We start from the raw sequence: 20,010 nt of genomic DNA on the forward strand, positions 1-20,010 counted from the left end.
TTTAACTTTTATGTTAAAAAGAACTTGGAGATTCAAATTCAGAATGACTAAATTAACAACCCCATTTATCTACACTGAGACACAGTTTTAATTTCTTATGTCATTTTTCCTCCCAGGGCTTGATCTTCTCCAGTATGCAACTGAAGAAAAAAGACTATTTGTTTTGTGTGAAGCACAGTCATTCAACAAACGACCTACCTCTCACTTAAGCATGTGTCACTCAAAGTGAATACAGAATTAATAAACATATCCTGAGAGGCAACTGAATTTTCGCTTATGGTATTTCTAATTTCTATTGAATCAGAGGAACCAATCCAGAAGTCATATTCACTACAAAAATTACTCGTCCATTTCAGGAAAAAGATCTCACAGACACACTGAAGTCTGATTTTGAAATGTATTCTTCTATGTAATTCTTCAAAGACTAATCTTGTATGGGTGGAAAAGGAGGTGGGCTATTAGATCTAGGATTTGATCCAGGAGGCTGTCTCAAGCACACACACAGCTACAAAGTGCCAGCTCCACAAACTGCCTACAAATGACCAACACTCAGAAGAGCTAGTGAAATTACTTGCCACTGAAAGAACTTGGATTTACAACCACACAGCAGCAGTGAGAAGTCCTGAGGGAGGTGTGCCCAGGTAGAGAATTCCTCTGCTTAGTGACATAGCTCCAGGAGGAGGTCAGCAGGTTGAACTGATCAACAGCTGTCTGAACATGAGCCAGCGTGTGCCCAGCTGGCCAAAAAGACCAGTGGCATCCTGGCCTGTATCAGAAATAGTGTGGCCAGCGGAACTGGGGAAGGGATTGTCGCCCTGCACTTGGTACTGGTGAGGCTGGACCTTGAATACTATACTTAATTTGGGGCTCCTCACAGCAACAAAGACATGGGGGTGCTGGAACACGTCCAGAGAAGGGCAACAGAGCTGGGGAGGGATCTGGAGCCCAAGCCCTATGAGTAGCAGCCTCAAGGGAGCTGGAGTTCTTTAGTCTGGAGAAAAGGAGGCAGAGAGGGGCCCTTACTTAAAACTACCTGAAAGGAGTCTGTAACTCTTGAGGATGTAGGTGGGGAGTTTGTCTCTTCCCCAAAGAAACAAGCAACTGAACATGCAGAAACAGCCTCAGGGGTGGTTTAGAATGGATATTAGGAAACATTTTTTCATTGAAAGAGTTGCCAAGCACTCGAACAGCCTGCCCAGGGACGTGGTTGAGTCATCATCCCTGGAGGAATTAAAAAGCCATGTAGACATGGCACTTACGGACATAGTTTAGTAGTGGACTTGGCAGTGCTGGGTTAATGGCTGGACTCAAGTATCCTCAAGGTCTTTTCCAATCTGAGTGATTCAGTAGTTCTGTGATCAATATAAGCTGCTAACAAGCAGATTGAGAGTTGCTCTATGGAATAGGGCCTGGGGGTGCTGGGGGATGAAAAGCTGGACGTGACCCAACAATGTGCACTTGAAGCCCAAGCCAAACATATTCTGGGCTGCATCCAAAGCAGCGTGGCCATCAGGGGAAGGGAGGGGATTCTGCCCCTCTACTCTGCACCTCACCTGGAATACTGCAACCTCTGGGAATAGGTCCAGAGAAGGGCCAGAAATGTGACCAGAGGGACAAAACACATCTCCTCTGAGAAAAAGGCGGAAAGGGTTGGTGTTGTTCAGCCTGAAGAAGAGAAGGCTCTGGGGAGACTTTTCAGCAGCCTTTCAGCACTTAAAGTGGGCCAAAAAAAACAGATGGGAACAGACATTTTACCAGGACCTGTTCTGACATGTCAATGGGTAACATTCTAAAACTAAGAGTAGCTATAGACTACATATAAGGAATTTTCTTACAATGAGTGGCAAGACACTGGCACAAGTTGCTCAGAGAAGGGGTGGATGTCCATCCCTGGAAACATTCAAGGTCAGGATGGACAGGTGGCTGAGGAACCTGATCTAGGTGAAGATGTCTCGACTCATTGCAGGGAGGTTAGATTCAATGACCTTTAAAGGTCTCTCCCAAGGCAAATCATTCTATGATTCTAACTGAAATCACATGTTCAGAAAGTAATTTTGTGGAAACTACATAAAAAACTTATCTCTTTAGCAAGATTATAAAATTTGAAACAAATTCTTACTAAAAAAACAGACAGCAATTTAAACAGAAAGTGGCAGAATCAATCTTACACAGAGTACAACTAAAAAAAATTGAATTGCCTGTACACATGTAAGATCATTTATCCTGAAGAACACAAGTTCACCAATGAGTAAGAAGATCGCTAATAATATGGGGAAAGTCTCTTCTATGATTTTGTAGTGATAAATTATAATTTTACATACTTCATGCAAGGTAAAAGTCAAAAAGATATATCATTATCTCAAACATAAGAGGTAAGTAATAATAATATGAAAAATAAGAATACCATTTAATCACATAAGAAAGAAGTTCACTATTTTATATTGTAAGGCAATGTAAAAAATTATTAGACACTTTCCATGTAACAGTCCAAAACATCAACAGTAGTTTCATACTAGGGGAAGAGTATTTTCTAGAAATTCTTTTGCATTGAATCCACTGAGAAGAGTTCAGTAACTTCTGCCTTGACTAGAAAGCACTTTAAAATAAATACCTAATATATAAACTGCAAGAGATACTTTTACTTAATCACTACCATAAAATGCAAATTACAAAATTGGAAATCATGTAAAAGTTGAATTATCATTTTTGGTAAATTAGTGCATTAGGCAAATACATACTTTAAAACTACCAAGATCCAGAAGTAGTAAATTTGATGTATGATCATAGAATCCTTTTTGTGGAACAATGATGTATGAAGCCATGAGGTTAATTTTGAGGTCAAGAACTTTCTGGGTTTCAATAACATACAACAAACCTGAAAAAACAGTACAATTAGTAAATATAAACAAACAAAAGTAGTTCATACAAAACCTATAGGATTAAAAGAAAGCAATAAAAAGAAAATCAGGTCTAATTTTAAATAAACTCTGTACGCCGGATAACTAAGGTACATATGATCTTCATATTTTTTCTGAACCAATCATTATAGGCAGTCTTAAAGAAGCATCAACTACATGAAATGATGATAGCTAACACTGCTAACAAGTATAAACAACAACATGACATATGCAAACTCAAAAAAGTTTCCCACTGAGCAGAGATGAATTGAGAAGAACCGGAATGTGAACTGCAACTTTGCAATTACTGAGTTAACCCACTATGCTCCATAGATTCAGAAATTTAATTGCTCTAGATTTTCTTACTGGGAGTATCCAACTGCACTGGTCAAACTACTAGTGTTTGCTAATACTGAGATACAGAAGTTTACACTAACTCTGCTGACAAGCATCTCCATCTTGAGATATCAAAGATATGCAGATATATAATCTTACAAAAATTATGCTTAAAAATCATGCAATTAGTTGGGAAAATCAGACAGTCATAAGATTTGAGATCAAATTCTGCTTTTTTGCTCAGCTGAAGAGGAATGAATGGTATTGCTTCAAATTAGTCTGGAAACAGCCTTACGATGCAGCCACAATCCATTAAATATTTACCATGTACAACACGCTGATGATCAAAGAAGTAGAGATAATGAATTATGGAGATGACAACATGACATTCAGCACATCCACTGGTAAAAAACCAATTAAAACTGTTACATTATCAAAGGTTGTCCTGCCACTGGAGAGCTAGACTAGTCAGTAAAGAACTGGATGGCAACTACATTTCAAGATTTGCAAGACAAAACAACCTGGAATAATAAAAAGAGTAAGATTTTTTCAGTTTGCACTGCCTAACTGAATTTGAGTGATGTAGAAAGGTCAAGCAAATATCTTCTTGTTTCTTTTATTTGGGAAGAAAATGTAGCGGAGTCCATAAATTGACCTCCAGTAAACCAAACTTTTGTAATGTCTTTCAGTGCTGAAAATCGTAACTATTCTGGTGTAGCAGGCTCCTTCACTTTTGCAGTTCACAGTTCCCCCATGTTTTCCAGCTATCTTCTACTGCTTCAAAGAAAAGTGTGAAGAACTCATTCTTGAGGACTGCAGGTCTGAACATACTAATTACATTTATATATTTCCATTTTTCTTATTCTACCTCTGAGATTAGCATAGTCCCTTGCAACAGAATATTCTGCAGATCAAATATTTTTTCCCTGGAAATTCTCTAAGACTCAGACAAGATTTTACAAGCAATGTACCACATATTTTTAGACATTCCCACCAAATTTTTCATTTGTGACTGGAACAAGGTTTTAGGTTACTGTAGGCAACTCAGCATTCTCATGAGGGTACAAACAGTATTGGGTATACTTCTACAGTAATGATATTAAACTGTAATAAACACAGAGCACAATTTCATATTTCCACAAAAAAACTAATTATGATCAACACCACTGTATTTGGTGCTAACAAACAGAGAACCAAGCATATTTTATCTAAGCAAATTTAAAATTTCATCTCAGAAATTAACAATGAACTGTTGTATCAATATACTCAATATTGCTCAAGAAATTTCTGAAAGAAAAGACAAGCAAGATGACTCACATAACTCTGGTTAATCTGATATTAGTCCTTAATTAAATAGTTCAGTCAAAGAAGAACTAATGAATAAAGATACCATTGATACTTGATTTCCCTCCCAGTACTAGCCAGATAAAAGCAATCAATTAAATAAACATTTTGCTTGAGTTTTCTTTAAATTCTTTATCACTTGAGTATTCAGATTTTCTTATATTTACAATTTAATTATTAATAGGTTATAAAATTAAAAGAGGTTTACGAAAGCATCCATTGCTCGTTTTTTTCTTTTAAGAATAATTTATATATTAAATCTCCCCTCAGCATCCACTCCCATCCACAGAGACAGGACACTGTGCTGGACACAGCTCTGATCTACAAAGCCTCAGACATCCTTACTAGAACAAGTTAATTCCACAGACCTCAGTGTTAGTCTTCACAGTATTCAACACTTGCATTCATGTCTTAAAATGTAAGATCTCTAGAGATAAACAGGATGAAATGAAAACTAGTGAAATGGCTGTAAAGCTGAGCAGCTGCAAGGCAGATAAACATATTTTATATAACTTGAACGGAGACAATCCGAATCAAAATCAGTATTCATCAAGGAAGTCAGAAAATCAAAAACACCTATACAAAGGCATAATGTCCCCAAAAACAAGAAATCTGAAAGGGATTTAGAGGTTAACTTAGAGGAATAATATCTCAGTATCAGTATTTGAGGAGTACTAAATAACTAAAGCCATTTACATATCAGATGAACTAAACAGAAGATATAACACTCTTTTAACTCTGTATGGAGTAAAAATACTGAAAGACTATCTACAGTTTTTACATAACCATAGATATGTATATCTTACAAATATGTAGAAATAGGTGAAGTTTAAAAAGATACAGACATAAAATTATTCAATACCTAGAATCAACACATTGCAATGAGATTGAATAATTCAACTTATTTAGGTGTTGTGTTAGAAAGGTATGTCTTGGATGCATACATCTCCATAGGGAAAAATGCAGTTTTCACACTCCCAGAATCTAAAATTTGTCTGAGTGTGCCATCAGAAGAGCATTCAGCACTTGCCTGTTGATGTTTTTTCACGGAATTCTTCAAGTTTCATCAGAGTTGCTGATGTCAATTGCTCTAAATGTACATCTTTCGGAGGTCTGAAGAAATCCACTAAGTTATTTACTGTCATCTGTTAAAAAAACACCCATGGTAAATTTACTGTTAAGCAGGATTTTTGATGATTTATAGTTTATTCAAATATTTACTTACTGCATCATATACTATTTCCAGTGGTTGTGATTCTATTCTAATCCTCTGGTCTGCTTTCTCATCCAAAGGATTAGTCTCAAACATGATGCTTAAAAGTGAGGTACTCTCATCTGAATAGACTGTTCGAGAAGACAGGAGACAGGGTGTACACTTTTCTCGAGACACGCCTGTAACTTCAAGCGAGGTAATTTTTGTTTCAAACCTGTAAAGAAATGTAAGGAGATTATTCAGATGCAATATCCATCTGGCTAAGTACAATTAGATGGTAAGAGTATAAAAAAAATCAGATGGGGAAAACCCCCCCCCACTAACCAGTACAATACATCTCTACCCCACCTTAAATATAAACAGCTTATTCTAAGGATTTAATACATACAATCATGTGTTAACTGTTTTCCATTTCATTATCTTTTGTGTCTGTTAGCTGCCCCTGTCTAAATACGAAAGGACATCCAAGTTATTTCCTCCATACAGTTTTCATGAGGACAGGTGTCAGGGCAGGTAAGAGATACAAATGGGAATTCTTCAGTATGACCTCAGGAATTAGAAGGTATATTTATAGTAGGAAACAGACATACAGCAGAGAGAAAAGGGTTCTGGTGCAGAGAAATAAAAGAAACAAAGATAAATAGTCTCATTACTCCAAGAGGTATTTTTTAATTGGATTTTTTTTTTTCCAATACACTGTTCACCTCTGTAACAGCTCTCAGTTGAAGACCTTTATCTCCCAATACTCTAAGAAAAATAATTCACTGTAAAAAATGTAGTATTTTTCCTTTTTTCTTAGTACAATAGCATTATCAGGGCTATTTAGATGCACAGGAGTACCAACAGAAAACCCTTAAGCAAAACTTAACAAAAAAATATGCATAAAAATAATCAAGATCAATGGTATCTTGGTATCATACACAGATTATACTTATATGTCTCAAAGTAGAGGGAACAAGGTTTAAAACAGGAAGTTTACCTTCTCCCAGAATTTTTAAGTCATTACATTTGAAATAAAATTGAAATATTTCAGTAGATGCTTTTCACCACCTACTGTGAGAGCACAAACCAAAGGAAAAATCATCAGTTACATCTTTCTTCCATAAATCTAAAAGTGAACTGGGAACACAAGAACTTTTCAGTCATGTTAAATGCCCATGAACAAGCGGTTGTGAGATCACCTTGTTCAGATTAAGTTTCAAGAGGATACATAACAGTCACTTTTCAAAGCAAGTAACAAGTTAGTAACTGGATTGTTTGCACACAACAATGACAAACTGAAAAAAAAAAAGGAGTGTATCTGTATTGGCACAAAAAGCTCTGAAGAGGCAGAGAAACCGATCATGGAAAGAGTATCCATGATTCATCTGTTAGCTGCAGAGTAATTCCACTCCAAACTGCACAAGAACTGACCACTTAAATACCATAACAGAGTCTTAAAATGCCTACTAGACATCATCATCATTTCATGAGGAGCAAAACCAGTTTGACAGAGAAAGCTCACCTTATTGCTTGTGCACCTGGTCGTTGGGTAAATACTGTACTCAAGTCAGTTAATGCAAATTCTACCAGCTTAGGAGTTTGTTTGTTTTCTCTTATTGATATACACATGCTTAATAACTTCACAGAGAACTTCATGGCTTCATACTACATGTGCCAGAAAAACAACAACACAAGAGTATAAAATATGTTAATATACATCTTGATACAGTTTATGAAGAGATGACAGCTACAAGTAAGTTTGAAACTGTTGTTTTCATGCATGAATAGCTTGTAGCATAGCTGGTGCAAAAGTCTACAAAGACTAGACTATCCTTACAAACAATTGTCTTTGATACCTTTACCACATTTTGTGATAAAGACCGTCTCTTGCAAAGCTAGAAAGCTGTTCATCATATAATCCTTGGTATCTCACATTAAGATGATTTATCAGACTGTTTTCAAATGGTTCAAAATGTTGCTCTTCCCCATTACAATCCTTGAACCACCTCTTTCTTTATATAATCCTTTATTCTACCTCATCTACTATCACTCATATTTTATATTCCAGTGCACTTTCCGATCCCTTATTAAGATTCCTTAGTGCATTTTCTTAAAAAGCTTCTGAATATTTTAAGATAATATATGACTATACTTCAATGTTCAAACCACAATACACTACATCTACGATTTTATTGTTGTTAGAGCAAGCAAAATTTTATTCTTTACTATTTCAGAATATCTAAAAGAAAGCTTTATAACCACTATACTGAAACTGCATCTAATGATGCTCTGTTATGTAGAAATCCGGTATGCAGTAACTTCATTAAAAAGTATCAGAACAGTATTCAAATATAGAGATAGAGCTTCAAGTAATTTAGAAGTGATTTCCTACCATCTGTACATTTTTATTAGTAGATATAGCTACCAACTGTTTGGTATCATATAGTCAGCTATGACTTACTGATTTTGGAAGGGTTGGATCCACAGCTGTTTCACTATATCCAATTGCTGCATAAAGTTTAGCCTTCTCTTCCTGTGTCATCAATTCTTCAAGACCTGTCACATTTCAAGAAGTTAGGTAAACTCAGTATAGGTATACGAAAAATGAAAACAGTTATACACTTCCCTGTGCTTAGCAGCTTTATAACATACAATAGATACTGTCAACATTGCCCTGAATTAGTAGAAGAAAATACCCTGGGGCTTAAAGCCAAGTCTTGAGAATCTAAAGCATGCTTTAAAATGCTCTTACAATTTTTTCCTTACCTGTTCTATTTCCTAGCTTGGTAACAACAGAAGGAGCCTTTCTGATTTACTTTCTATGTTCCATAATCTTTACTAGGTGCCTCATAAATCAAACATACATTGCATGAAATAGACAAATTTTAAACTGAAGTAAAATTTTTTACATTCCATTAACTTCTACTGTATTGAAGGCAGTTCAGAAGAAACTATGGAAGGAGTTGTACAATTGTACAACCTCTGTTACATACAATTAACAATTTCATCAGCAAAAGAAAAAGCTAAGGGAACATGTAAACAGCAGTAATTTGATAACAAAGTTCCAACTGCTAGGGACCAAGGATTCTAATAGATTCCGGTAACAGAAAGAATAAATTATCATACTTGAACCCTTTATTTCTTGGCTTTGTTCATCCTTTTTTTCACCTGACCAGCTCCATATCCAGCTAAACCAGCCACCAGAATTTTCATCATCTTGTTTTACGCCTGGTCTGTAGATTTTCAATCCAGCCTTAGTTGCCTTAAATTTAAAAAATATTCAGGTAAGTAATTTTCTTCATGCTTCTTTCTTCATTTTCCGAAGAAAAATATAGACCCAAGGCAGCTCTAACACACCAGAACATAATTAGACAACCATTAAAAAGGCAAAATGTTGTTTTTCAGTTCCCCTTCTAGTCACTTTTTCAAGTACACAGTGCATTATCGGACCAATTTTATTCTGCATAATAACAACCACCTTTGCAAAACAACAGAGCATGTAAAACGTCAATAAACATTTCTTACATAGCAGATTTTCTCTCTAGCTTTCACCATAAAAAAACCCAACATTATATAGTGTTTTACATTACTACAACAGCTTTATAAAAAACCATTTAAAATAACATATGTAACCAATTAAATAGCCATCACAGGACAAATTTTACATTAGCCCTATATTTTTCTTTACAATATGGATACCCAAAGCAATTAAAGTAGTATTTACTCCCATAATACAGTATTTACTCTAACTATTCCTGCATGTGACACATACAGTTAGAATAGTAAGGAAGTCCTCCCTTCTCCCACACTCATTATTTCCACAACTAGGGGATGTCCTAGCTGATGCCAGTGATGATTCCAATACTGGGTCCTCAAAGAAGGTGTAGACTACATCAAAAACTGACCACTGAAAGTTTGTCATGTGGACAGCAAACAAACTTCAAGAGATCTAAAAGACAAAGTGATTCTCAGAACTGCAGTGATCCACACAAACTAACTTGCTTTGTGACTGATACGATCCAAAAATATACAAACAGTTGCAGATAAGCCCTAAATTTAAAGATAATCTAGTGGAAGTGAGACAGGGATCCCTTCTCAGCATTCAAAACCCCAAGATCTCTGCAACACAACTAGGGAAAACAGCTGACTATAAGTAGACTTATCACATCTATATACCTACTGGCCAAAGGAAGGCAGGACTCACCACAAAAACATAAAGGCTTCTGAATTTATACTATTGATTCACCTCGAGAGATGATACAGAATGTCAGCTTAACAACATAAAGCTTCAAAAAGTTTGAACAAAGTCCTCAAAGTCCTCCTTATAAAGGTTACCATGTCATCAAGCAGATGTCACAAAGTGAATGGCCCAAAGTAAAAATGGACAGGTCATACATAAAAGGATGTTAAATTACTGTGAAATTACAGGTTTCTGGGATACTGAGGGGTTGGTGTTGAATGACAACTGCCATGGCAAATAGGTGATGTTTAAAGACTTAATGTGTCTGAGGCAGAAGCACCAGAGTGCAGGGTAAGAAAGATTGCAGACAGAAGCCACTTCTGCAAAGAAGAACAAAAAAATTTGTGCAGTATGGGAACTACAAAAATTTGCTGAAGAATCCTCTTGAGCTTTCTCTGTCCTCCATTTACAATGGCTTAGTAGTCAACACAGTCATAGACTTAAACCTTAATCAGCAAGGTCAACTATTTTGACTAAAAGAGAGAACTACCTGAAATGTGGGTGCAGCCAGACAGGTCAGTCTATCCTCTCAAGGAACAAGCAACTGAACGTGCAGAAAGAGTCTCAAGTTGTGCCAGGGGAGGTTTGTATTGGCTATTAGAAGTTTCTGCACTGAAAGGGTTGCCAAGCAAAACGGTTGCCCAGGGATGTGGCTGAATCACCATCCCTGGAGGTATTTAAAAGGCACATAGATGTGCTCTGGAACACGGTTTGCTGGTAGACTTAGCAGTTTTCTGTAAACAGTTGAACTTGGTGATCTTCCAGGTCTTTTCCAACCTAAATGATTCCATAACTCCATCCTATGTTCTTACTTAGGTAAATCCCAAAAGTCTGCCCTAACTTGAAACAGGGTAACATTTCTCAAGCTGATACAGAGACTTGATGCTTAGCTCACTGAAGCTACTATCTGGTACTTCGAGCATTCATGATGAAGAAGCAAAAGTGGTCTGAGGTTTGGAATATAAAGTCCAAACTTTATTTTCTGGCTACAAAGTTGCCAGAAAATCAGCACTGTGATCACAAACGTGATTTCTGAGGAACTTGATTTCAATGTCTAGATAAAAGTAAGCCCTTGAAATTCAACTCTTACGTATGTTTTTAAGAAACAGAAAAGCTTTGGAAACAGCAGGATCATTTGCCTGGCTTTACTCAGCCCACATCTAATGGGTGCTCCTTAAAATACCTGGCAGACTTAAGGCTAACTGTCAGGATACCAAACCAATAGCAGATTTGGCTCTTGTAAGCCCTTCAAATCCCTTTTCAGAGGTATGACCTGATAACAATAACACAAATGGGTCCTGACAGATAAATGGAGATAGAACTCAATTTAGAATCACTGTGACCTGATTTTCAATACCTTGAAATATATTCAGATAATCATCTAGCACATCTTTCAAGACTTCTAACATTTTTCAAATGCAAGACTAAAAGTCCAAACAACTGAAATTTCATTTTCTTGCAACCTACTTCTAAGTGTTACAGGAAGCTATCTTAAAACTCAGGTTTTGAAGGTAGTCAGGAATGCAATATGACATAACCTTTTGTAAGCAGCACAATCACACTGGGGAAAAGAAGACGAAAACTAGATAGGAAATATTTCAGGATTTCCATCACCTTGCAAGAAGCTGGAGGAAAAAGATAAAACCAAGAGAAACTATACACTACAAGATAAGACTATTCCAAGATCAAATGAGAACTAAATCAAAACCAAACCTTCCCCCACCCCTTGAAAAGCACTACAATTCAGCCAAACTGAAGGGGAACAGCCATGAATGTTCCTTCTGGTTCTGTTACAGTCTGGATAATGATAACACAAGCATTCAAATGTGAGTGTACATATAGAAAAATAGAAGGAAAAATTACGTATATAGATTCCTCTTCAGAGTTTTGGGTTAGAAGCACAGTATCTATGACTCCAGCAATTACATATATACCACATTTAATATACTTCACATACTAAAACAAAAACAAACAAACAAAAAAATTGCTCTCAAGCACTGCTACAAGCAGTAACTGATATTTATAAAGTTTAATTATTAATTACTGCCTTCTTTCAGATTACAAACTTCTTATTCTGCTTACTTTTAGGTGCATTATTAATGGAGAAAAATCACTTCACAGATTTCAGAAAAACTCTAAATATTTCACTTCAGTGTCCTAGAAAGATGCTCAGACACTACATGGAAAACTAAGCAGTACATTAACCTAGGAAAACCAAGGCTAACAAATTAAATGTAACTAATCAAGTCACATCATCTTACCTAAATGCACTTACCTACTTTAAATCTGTTCTGCATTTGCTCTATCCTGAGTAACATTTGCAAATAGAAACATTGCATCTCTTTGCTAAGAGTCAACATACTGCAGGTGATCAGTCTACGTAACACAGTACCATGAATAAAAAGGAATAAACTAATGGTCCAGGCCGTTGTGGGGCTCAGGGAGGGACCCTCCAACCCCACAGCTTTGGGTGTAATTGTTTCCAATTTGACTTCGGTCATCCTTTGGCCATATTTTCCACAGCAGTTCTTTCCAACCAGAAGTAGAAAAGAATTTATCCCAGATCAGTCACTTTGAAGAAGCAGTATATGGAGCTATTTAATTTTTGGTTCATTACAAGCTGAAAAATTAACTACGCTTTATAATAAAAAACCATGAACAAGGAAAATCGGAAGACTGTACAATACCCAATTCGATCACCATAACTAAACGGCGTCTGCCTAAAATTTCCACAACCTCATGTTTCAGCTATTCATAGACTTATTTAAATGATGCAATTTTACCTCAACTTCTGCTTGTTGCCTCGCTAGAGTGATGTTAAAAATATCCAAGGCTTTTTCAAATTCCTACAAGAGAGGTGAGAAATTATTTTTGACAATTTGACAATTGTTACATTCCACAGCTCAGTTTTACAGGAAACAACAGCAAGCAATTAAATTTATGCAATCCAAGTTAATTTGCTCAATCTGAAAACTTCAAAGAAACCTGGAAAAGAAAAGCACCTCAGTTTAAGTTGTTCTTTCTTGCAGTTTCTAATTTAAAGACTTACCTCATGTATTTGTTAATATTACCCACAGAAAAAGGTAGTGACAAAGTTACAAGTATGGCCACTGAAAATCTTATTTTAACTTTGATCGATTTATGAACATTTTAACATTTAAGCTGGAACAAGTATCAAGATGAACAATATTTAAGCCTTCACCACAAAATTACTCACCTCCAACAATTTTAAGATTTCTTCATTAGGTTTTTTTGATGTTATCTTGGTTTTATACATCTCTTTATAGTTCTTCACTTGCTTCCTATGATGCGAAATATGTTCCCATGACCACATTTGGAGCTTAGGTTGAACATTTACTTCAAGGATGCCATAAATAATGTATTTCCACCTAAAAGCAAAGACAAATGTATAGCTTACCTTCCTTTTGGTATATTGAAAAGACTCCTAAGCCTTTGCAGACTTTCACTAAATATAACATCAAGTTGAAATAATGAAATGCCCTGACTAATACTGCACTTCTGATGAGTTGAGAAACCTAAGAATTTTACTCTTTTTCTCCCACCCAAAGTTGACAGATTGCCGTTTCCTAAAATTCAAAGGTAACTGTGTATGAAAAATACCCACAAATCTATGCATGTATGTGTGAGAACAAAAAAATATATTTGTATGGAATCTTCAGAAAAGAAATCAAATCCTTGCCATCTGTGTTGAAAAGGTTTACCTATTTTTAGAAAAAAGCTATGTTCTTGTAATACTACCTAACATATAGCAAGCAGGCCTTCATTTAAACAAAGTTATGATACAAGAATACTATCAGACCTAAGTTCCTGACAGTGGTCTTTAATACAGCAATCACAGGTTTTCAAATATTGTGTCCTCAGCTTTGGTTTGAGGTCCTTACCAACTTCTTACAATACTAGCTTAAGAAAAACTAATAAAAACAAAAGAGAAGACTTCCTTTCAGAAGGAAATTAGTTCTCACCTCCTTAAGTAAGAAGCAATTCCTTGGAAATTATTTCAAGGTAATAACCAACAAATTATTTTCGAAGTCTGAGGTTGCCTACCATGTCTTGGCGTTGTTGTGCAATGGAACATCAGGTCTGTACTTCCTATATGGCAGATTTCGAGTCATCATATCAATAGACTCAAGAAGCTCCATAACACTGAAGTACTAGGCAAAGAAATTCAAACTGAGCATTATTACCTGAGAACAAGTATCAAACTTCTTTTTGAAGAGAAAATTAGTAACAAAGAAATACAAGACTAAGTTAATAGATTCCATACGTACACCGAAAAATTTAAGACTGCCTCTCTTACTTGTGCTAGCTGAATTTTTTACCACATTACATATAACTTCAGAAAAATAGTTTGTACCTGTGGCTTATTGAATTCAACAGTTATATCCTGTAAGTTTACATCTAAGTCCATTTTTGGTGATGAAAAGTCAACATCAGATCGAGGATTCATAAGGAGTTTGGCTCTAGCTGAAATTGGGCGGAATACTAAAAAACACAAGTTGATACAAAAAGTGCAATTAAATTATTTAAGACTGTAATTAATTTTATATATACTTATCTTAAATTATGACAGATTATTAGTTTTAAAATGCTAGACCTGAAAAACATTAAGTCCATCAACAGAGCTTAAAATAGAATACAATCTAAACTAAATTTTCAGTTTCACTCTGGCAACATTTATCATACAAATTTTTGCTGATCACCACCACAAACTTTCCTGTATGCTGAACTACATACAGATGTTTCAATAAATAGTTTACATTTGTAACAAATGCATTCTTTTTTGGCTATGATACATTTATAGCACAAGACAGATTCAAATATAGCATTTATTTCACTATAGGAACTCTTATTCCATAAGGTTTTTTAAATTGTTTTTGTTACGAATGCTTTACTGTTTGATAAATTATACTCACAACAGTGGTTAAAACCAAACATTCCATATTTTTAAATCCAAGCCCAAGCAAGAATGAAAAAAAATCAACATGGATTCTACATAAAAGTGAGGCACGTCACAAGAAAAAACATTCGGAGCAGATGTTTTATCTGTTCCATAGCCTGGCAATATCAGGCATTTGACGCCATGTTTAGTTCAGTATTTTAATCTGTTTCAGCAATTGAACCAACAATCAGAATTTTTATATTGCTTGAATGTGTGTAAATCATATTTTTATCAAACACAATTTCTTTCATCTCTGATATATAATACAGAAAATACTGATATATTACCTATATATCAGTATTTTATATCAGTATTTGCTACCTATAGCAAATATTCCAAATTCTCTGAAAGGTTCATACAAGTGGAAACAGGCATTTTTGCAAGATGAAACCATGAAACTTCTAGCTACACCTGTATATAATAGCATTTCAATTAATCTTCTCCCTGTATTTAGGTTCCTAAACTTCATTTTTTGTAATTCTCATATGTAAGTATAATGTTTGTACTTACATCAAGTGATAGAATTAGACTTCATGCTTATTGCCTTCCTATCAAAGTTTTAATCTGAAGACTTGCCCTAAACAGGACCAAATTTTCATTTACCACAGAACACCATAGTCTGCATCTCTGATGGCACTGCTGAATTTAAAGAGTGTAAATCTTGAATCCTAAGCTTTACATACACCTATTTTGAACTTACTACATAAAGACTTAAACATCCTACGATGTTTAACACTTGTTCTCTTACAAAAAAGAGTCAAAGCCAGAGTCAAAAAAGATGGATAAGAAATCAGAAGAAATTGCTACAGAGTTCTCTGTCAGTCAAAATAGGACTCACTCAGGGGAAAGTGGCAGCATAAAGCTGACAGTGTCTCTTTTAACCCTGGCTATAGTAAACTGAGGACTTTCTTCCCAGAAAACAAGCCACTTCAAAGGCCATTCAGCCTTGTGAACAGTTTCTAAACCATCACACAGATGCACATGATAAATACAAATCATGTATTTTACAATGGAAAGTAAACTATCACCATGTTTGAGTGATGCCAATGTGACTTTCAGCTTTCCGACTTAAGTAAGAAACACTCAAAGCAATAGTAACTTGCAATATTCCCACTAAAAAGTTAATGTTTCAAAGCTGTGTGATTACTGTTTCCACCTCACATGAACAAAGACACTTTGCACAAAGCAGGTGACCTCAAAAACATACTCAAACTAATCTAAATTCACAAAATTTACACAGACCACATGTTATTGCTAAGCTTCTTAAATAAAGGAATTCATCAATGGGTGTTAACAATGAGGATCTATGTATGACATTCCATTAGATTGACACATGACTCAAGACAAATTTTTATTAAGGCTTTTTTAAGGCTACCTATACAATATGGTATTCACTGTCACAAAGACAGCGTCAGAAAGTGTCAGTAAGTTACTCTTACAGGATTAAATTGCACTCCTTAAGATTTTTGAGTAACAGCCAAAGTGACAACCTCTCAGATGCACCAAAAATTAGAATTATGGATGCATATTACAATTAATTAACACTTACCAAAATCATAGCCCTCTGGAATCACGTTGTGGCTGGCAACTCCGTGTTTTAAGTTAACCTACACACACAACAGAGTTAAAAGAAAATTGCATTTCTATTTCCAGATAAAGCTTTTAAAAGTACAAAATGTGAGCATTTTTAAACAGTTCTCAGATAATCCCCCTGATCCAAAGTAAAATTCAAATACTCATCTATGTTTTAAACAGAATGCTATGTCTATCTTTAGCTATCACTGAACAAGATGACGATCAATCGTGTACATTTTGTTACTGGCAGAAGACTAGGTTTTTTTTAACTTTCTCGGATGGGTGTTATATGTCCATCACATAAAAGCCTTAACCGTGTACTATTTTTTCCTAAAAACGCTTTTAGCTACAAACAATTCTCCAGGACGCTGACATAAACAGAAGCAGGCCTGAATGCGAAGCATGTTCTCTGCTTCCCAGTTTCAACTAGAATGCTAGCTAGATACACTACCTCGTGCTTTACTTACCAATGATTCATCATAACCACCATGGTAGAACATCTCCGACTTCACATTCCAATAAGCAAAAAGGTTATCCAGTCGCACAAGCTAAAAATACAAACAAATTTTAGATCAATAATTTGAAATTCACAAAGTCTGGATGAATAAAAATATTGAGAATGTTACTTTTGGTTTAGAGGCTATATAGTTACAACTTTTCTTGATCTTAATTTCTGTGGAAGAAATTCTAATGCAGCTGGTTTTATTAGGAATTCTTTCTTTAGCAGACAGTTTATACTGTACCTTGTGGAACAACTTGGCTGTTTCATCATGTAAACATGGATTCCAATTCTTATCTGAGGTCTGAAATGAAAATTAAATGAAGTTACTCTGTTTATAATTCACCAACACGTTATAACCAAAACAAACTACTAAAAAAGAAAGAAACATCATCATAATTAAATGCCATGGAAAATACTGGGACACAATCTTCTGATTTAAGATGATTAATCCATTATTTTAAGTGAAAACTTGATAAGGCTACTTTCCCCAAAAAATATGTATAATTATAAAATATGCACTGATTAATAGGCTTCACACAAGAACCAAAGACACTATAAAATTCTGTTTTCTGTATTTCAAACTGTTTTCCTTCACACCAGTATTATTTTTAGGCAGGTTCTTTGAACAGAGATAAAAAAGGGATTGAATTCTTTTATAAATCTGGAAGTAATTCATTTTAGTTTGAGCCTAAAGAAGACCTTTCAATGTGCTAGGAACAAACGTTCATGAGATCACCATGTCACTGAAGAAAGTAGCACTTGTTTAAGACATATTTTCTTTAAGACTAGCAGTTACACAGCAAAAACTGCTGAATCAGAGCAACTCAGCACCATCAGCATATTGCTACTACACAGTCTTCCAGAAAAAAAATTCCATACTGTTTGTGATGACTACTCTTAGCACAATAAAGTGCAGTTCGAAAAAAATTGAGCTCCAGCTGAAAAAAAAAGACATCATCCTTTTTTTCTTTTTCCTTCCCCACCACGACCCCCACTCCCTGTTATCAGGTAGTAACTTCCCTTCTTGGAGCTCAAGTCAGTTTCAGCAAAATACTCAGTTTGAATAGCCCAAATCCAGCAAAGTGGATTGGAAATCACAAAGTGCAGCAGGATGATTCCTCCTAAAAATCTATTTTAATGCTAGCATTTTACCTTTAATGGCATACCCACCACAGTAATTATGCTGAATTTGATAAACCAAGTAGTTACCATTGTGCGTTGCTGATGATTATAGCTACACTTTCATTAAACAGTATGTTACCGGAAGCACAACACACAAAAACACAACTTCACCTATTGGTATATATCAACACGTTTTTCAGATAAAAGGTGAAAAATAAAATTACCTGCAAACTTAGATTCTGAAGTGAAATCCCAAATGACAAGGGGTTGTCACGATTTGTGATCTAATAGAACACAGGAAAAGACAAAAAAAGAATTATTTCATGCTCTATAAGCACTTATATTTGGCTAAGAATTTAAGTATCTTTATGTTTTGGTACAAGCTTTTTTTCAGGTTTTATTTTCTATTTTTTTTTAATAAGACTAAGAAAATTCCACAGCTTTGCTAGTACTGTCTCAGCATGAAAAGCAACTGGAAGAAATCAAGACAGGTTCCCAATTTCATGTTACAGTGAGCAATCCCCTATGCTGTGATATACAAAAATACTTACATCATCTTCATAGCGAATATGGATGTTGGAAATTTTCAGCTGAAGATTTTTGATGACCTGAGTAACTAGCTTTTCTACAAAAGTGTCTTGTTTCTCTTCTTTTACTTTATCTATGTAAAAGGAAAATAATTTAGTGCTTTGTTTACATTTCAGTATTTTTAAAATTAGACAAAACATTAACATAACAAATTTAGCATGATAAGCATTTTAATTCTCTATTACATTGTACTCCAGTTGTACAAAAACATGTTTGTTCTGTGTAATCTACATCATTTATATTCTCAGACCAGAAGGTTTCCTAGCTTTACCACCTGCTGAGTGAAGAAGCAGGTAGTTCAGAAGTATGACCAGCACACACCAATATTCAAGGTGGCCAATACATATTTCTTGGAAGTACTGGAAGTTGAATTTAAAGATAAGAAGTTGCATGTATCGAAGAACAGGTTGAAGAAGACCTTTAAAAAGCTGTATTTGTAAAAATGCTTTGATATGGGAAACAAAGTTAAATTATTTCTTACGAAAGAGGAAAGAAAATGTCAGGCGACATGATACAAAAGTAATATCTCAAAAGCCCAATTTATATCAGATCATGTCAATGCTCAACCCTTTTTGTTTTCAGAATGCTGCTTCTGCAATGGCCATTATACCTAAAAAACCATAACTAATAGGTTTTTAAGCAATAAGGAAAAAACAAGAATCTAGAACACTTTGACAAAGTCTGTGTCTTTCTGGATTAAAATAAAGAAAGAAGCAGCACCACTTTCATTAGCTTTTCCCACTCTTACCTTGGTCAGCTATCTTCTGCTTTGCTTCTTCTATCCTCTGCAATTCCCTTTGTCTTGCTTCTAAGAGTTGCCTGGCTTCTTTTTCAGCATCATATTTTATGCCTAAACACATAATGTAAAAAGATATAGTAACAAAAAAAATACTTTTTTTAAAGATACTGTTTCAAAAGGTGTAATTTCTGCATTTTTTGTAACAGTTACAAAACAGCAAAAAGATTAGGTGATGAAATGTAAATTACTGAAAGACTTCCACTCCATTATTTAATTGTAATTGCTTAGAGTATCTACTAGGAATAAAGGTCATGAAAACAGTATCAACCCACTCCAGATACTTCTGAAATCCCACCAATCTACAGTCACTTCTTCCTGTACATTAACTTACTGGCTATGGGCACAATAAGCAAATAAACTCCATCAAGGACTGCCTCAACAGGTTGAGTATAAAGGTTTTGCCATGGAATCTGTAGGTTAAGTTGACCTGCAAACACAGAAGAAAAAGGTTG

General features: G+C 35.1%; 1 protein-coding gene across 6 annotated transcripts in view; it reads right to left on the bottom strand.

Annotated features, from left to right (window-relative positions):
- The window catches only part of VPS13A (vacuolar protein sorting 13 homolog A), a 108,389-nt gene that overhangs the window by 78,903 nt on the left and 9,476 nt on the right, over positions 1–20,010 (bottom strand). For 5 of the 6 annotated variants that reach the window (XR_006016896.1, XM_042033136.1, XM_042033135.1 and 2 more), the window contains exons 4-20: positions 19,890–19,985; positions 19,508–19,609; positions 18,723–18,832; positions 18,396–18,455; positions 17,291–17,350; positions 17,015–17,095; positions 16,522–16,579; positions 14,388–14,515; positions 14,078–14,184; positions 13,230–13,401; positions 12,796–12,858; positions 8,899–9,034; positions 8,234–8,328; positions 7,295–7,437; positions 5,803–6,004; positions 5,608–5,722; positions 2,739–2,875 (exon numbers count right to left, since the gene is read on the bottom strand). Coding sequence is in view for 5 of the 6 variants with exons in the window: in XM_042033136.1 (XP_041889070.1) it covers positions 2,739–2,875; positions 5,608–5,722; positions 5,803–6,004; positions 7,295–7,437; positions 8,234–8,328; positions 8,899–9,034; positions 12,796–12,858; positions 13,230–13,401; positions 14,078–14,184; positions 14,388–14,515; positions 16,522–16,579; positions 17,015–17,095; positions 17,291–17,350; positions 18,396–18,455; positions 18,723–18,832; positions 19,508–19,609; positions 19,890–19,985 (1,865 nt within the window). In the remaining variant the exon portion in view is untranslated. The other variant, XM_042033139.1, reaches the window with a different exon arrangement.

The sequence above is a fragment of the Corvus kubaryi genome, unplaced genomic scaffold (assembly GCF_017639235.1).
Source record: "Corvus kubaryi isolate FWS band 111438036 unplaced genomic scaffold, C.kubaryi_AGA036_p1.0 37357, whole genome shotgun sequence".
Lineage (NCBI taxonomy): Eukaryota > Metazoa > Chordata > Aves > Passeriformes > Corvidae > Corvus > Corvus kubaryi.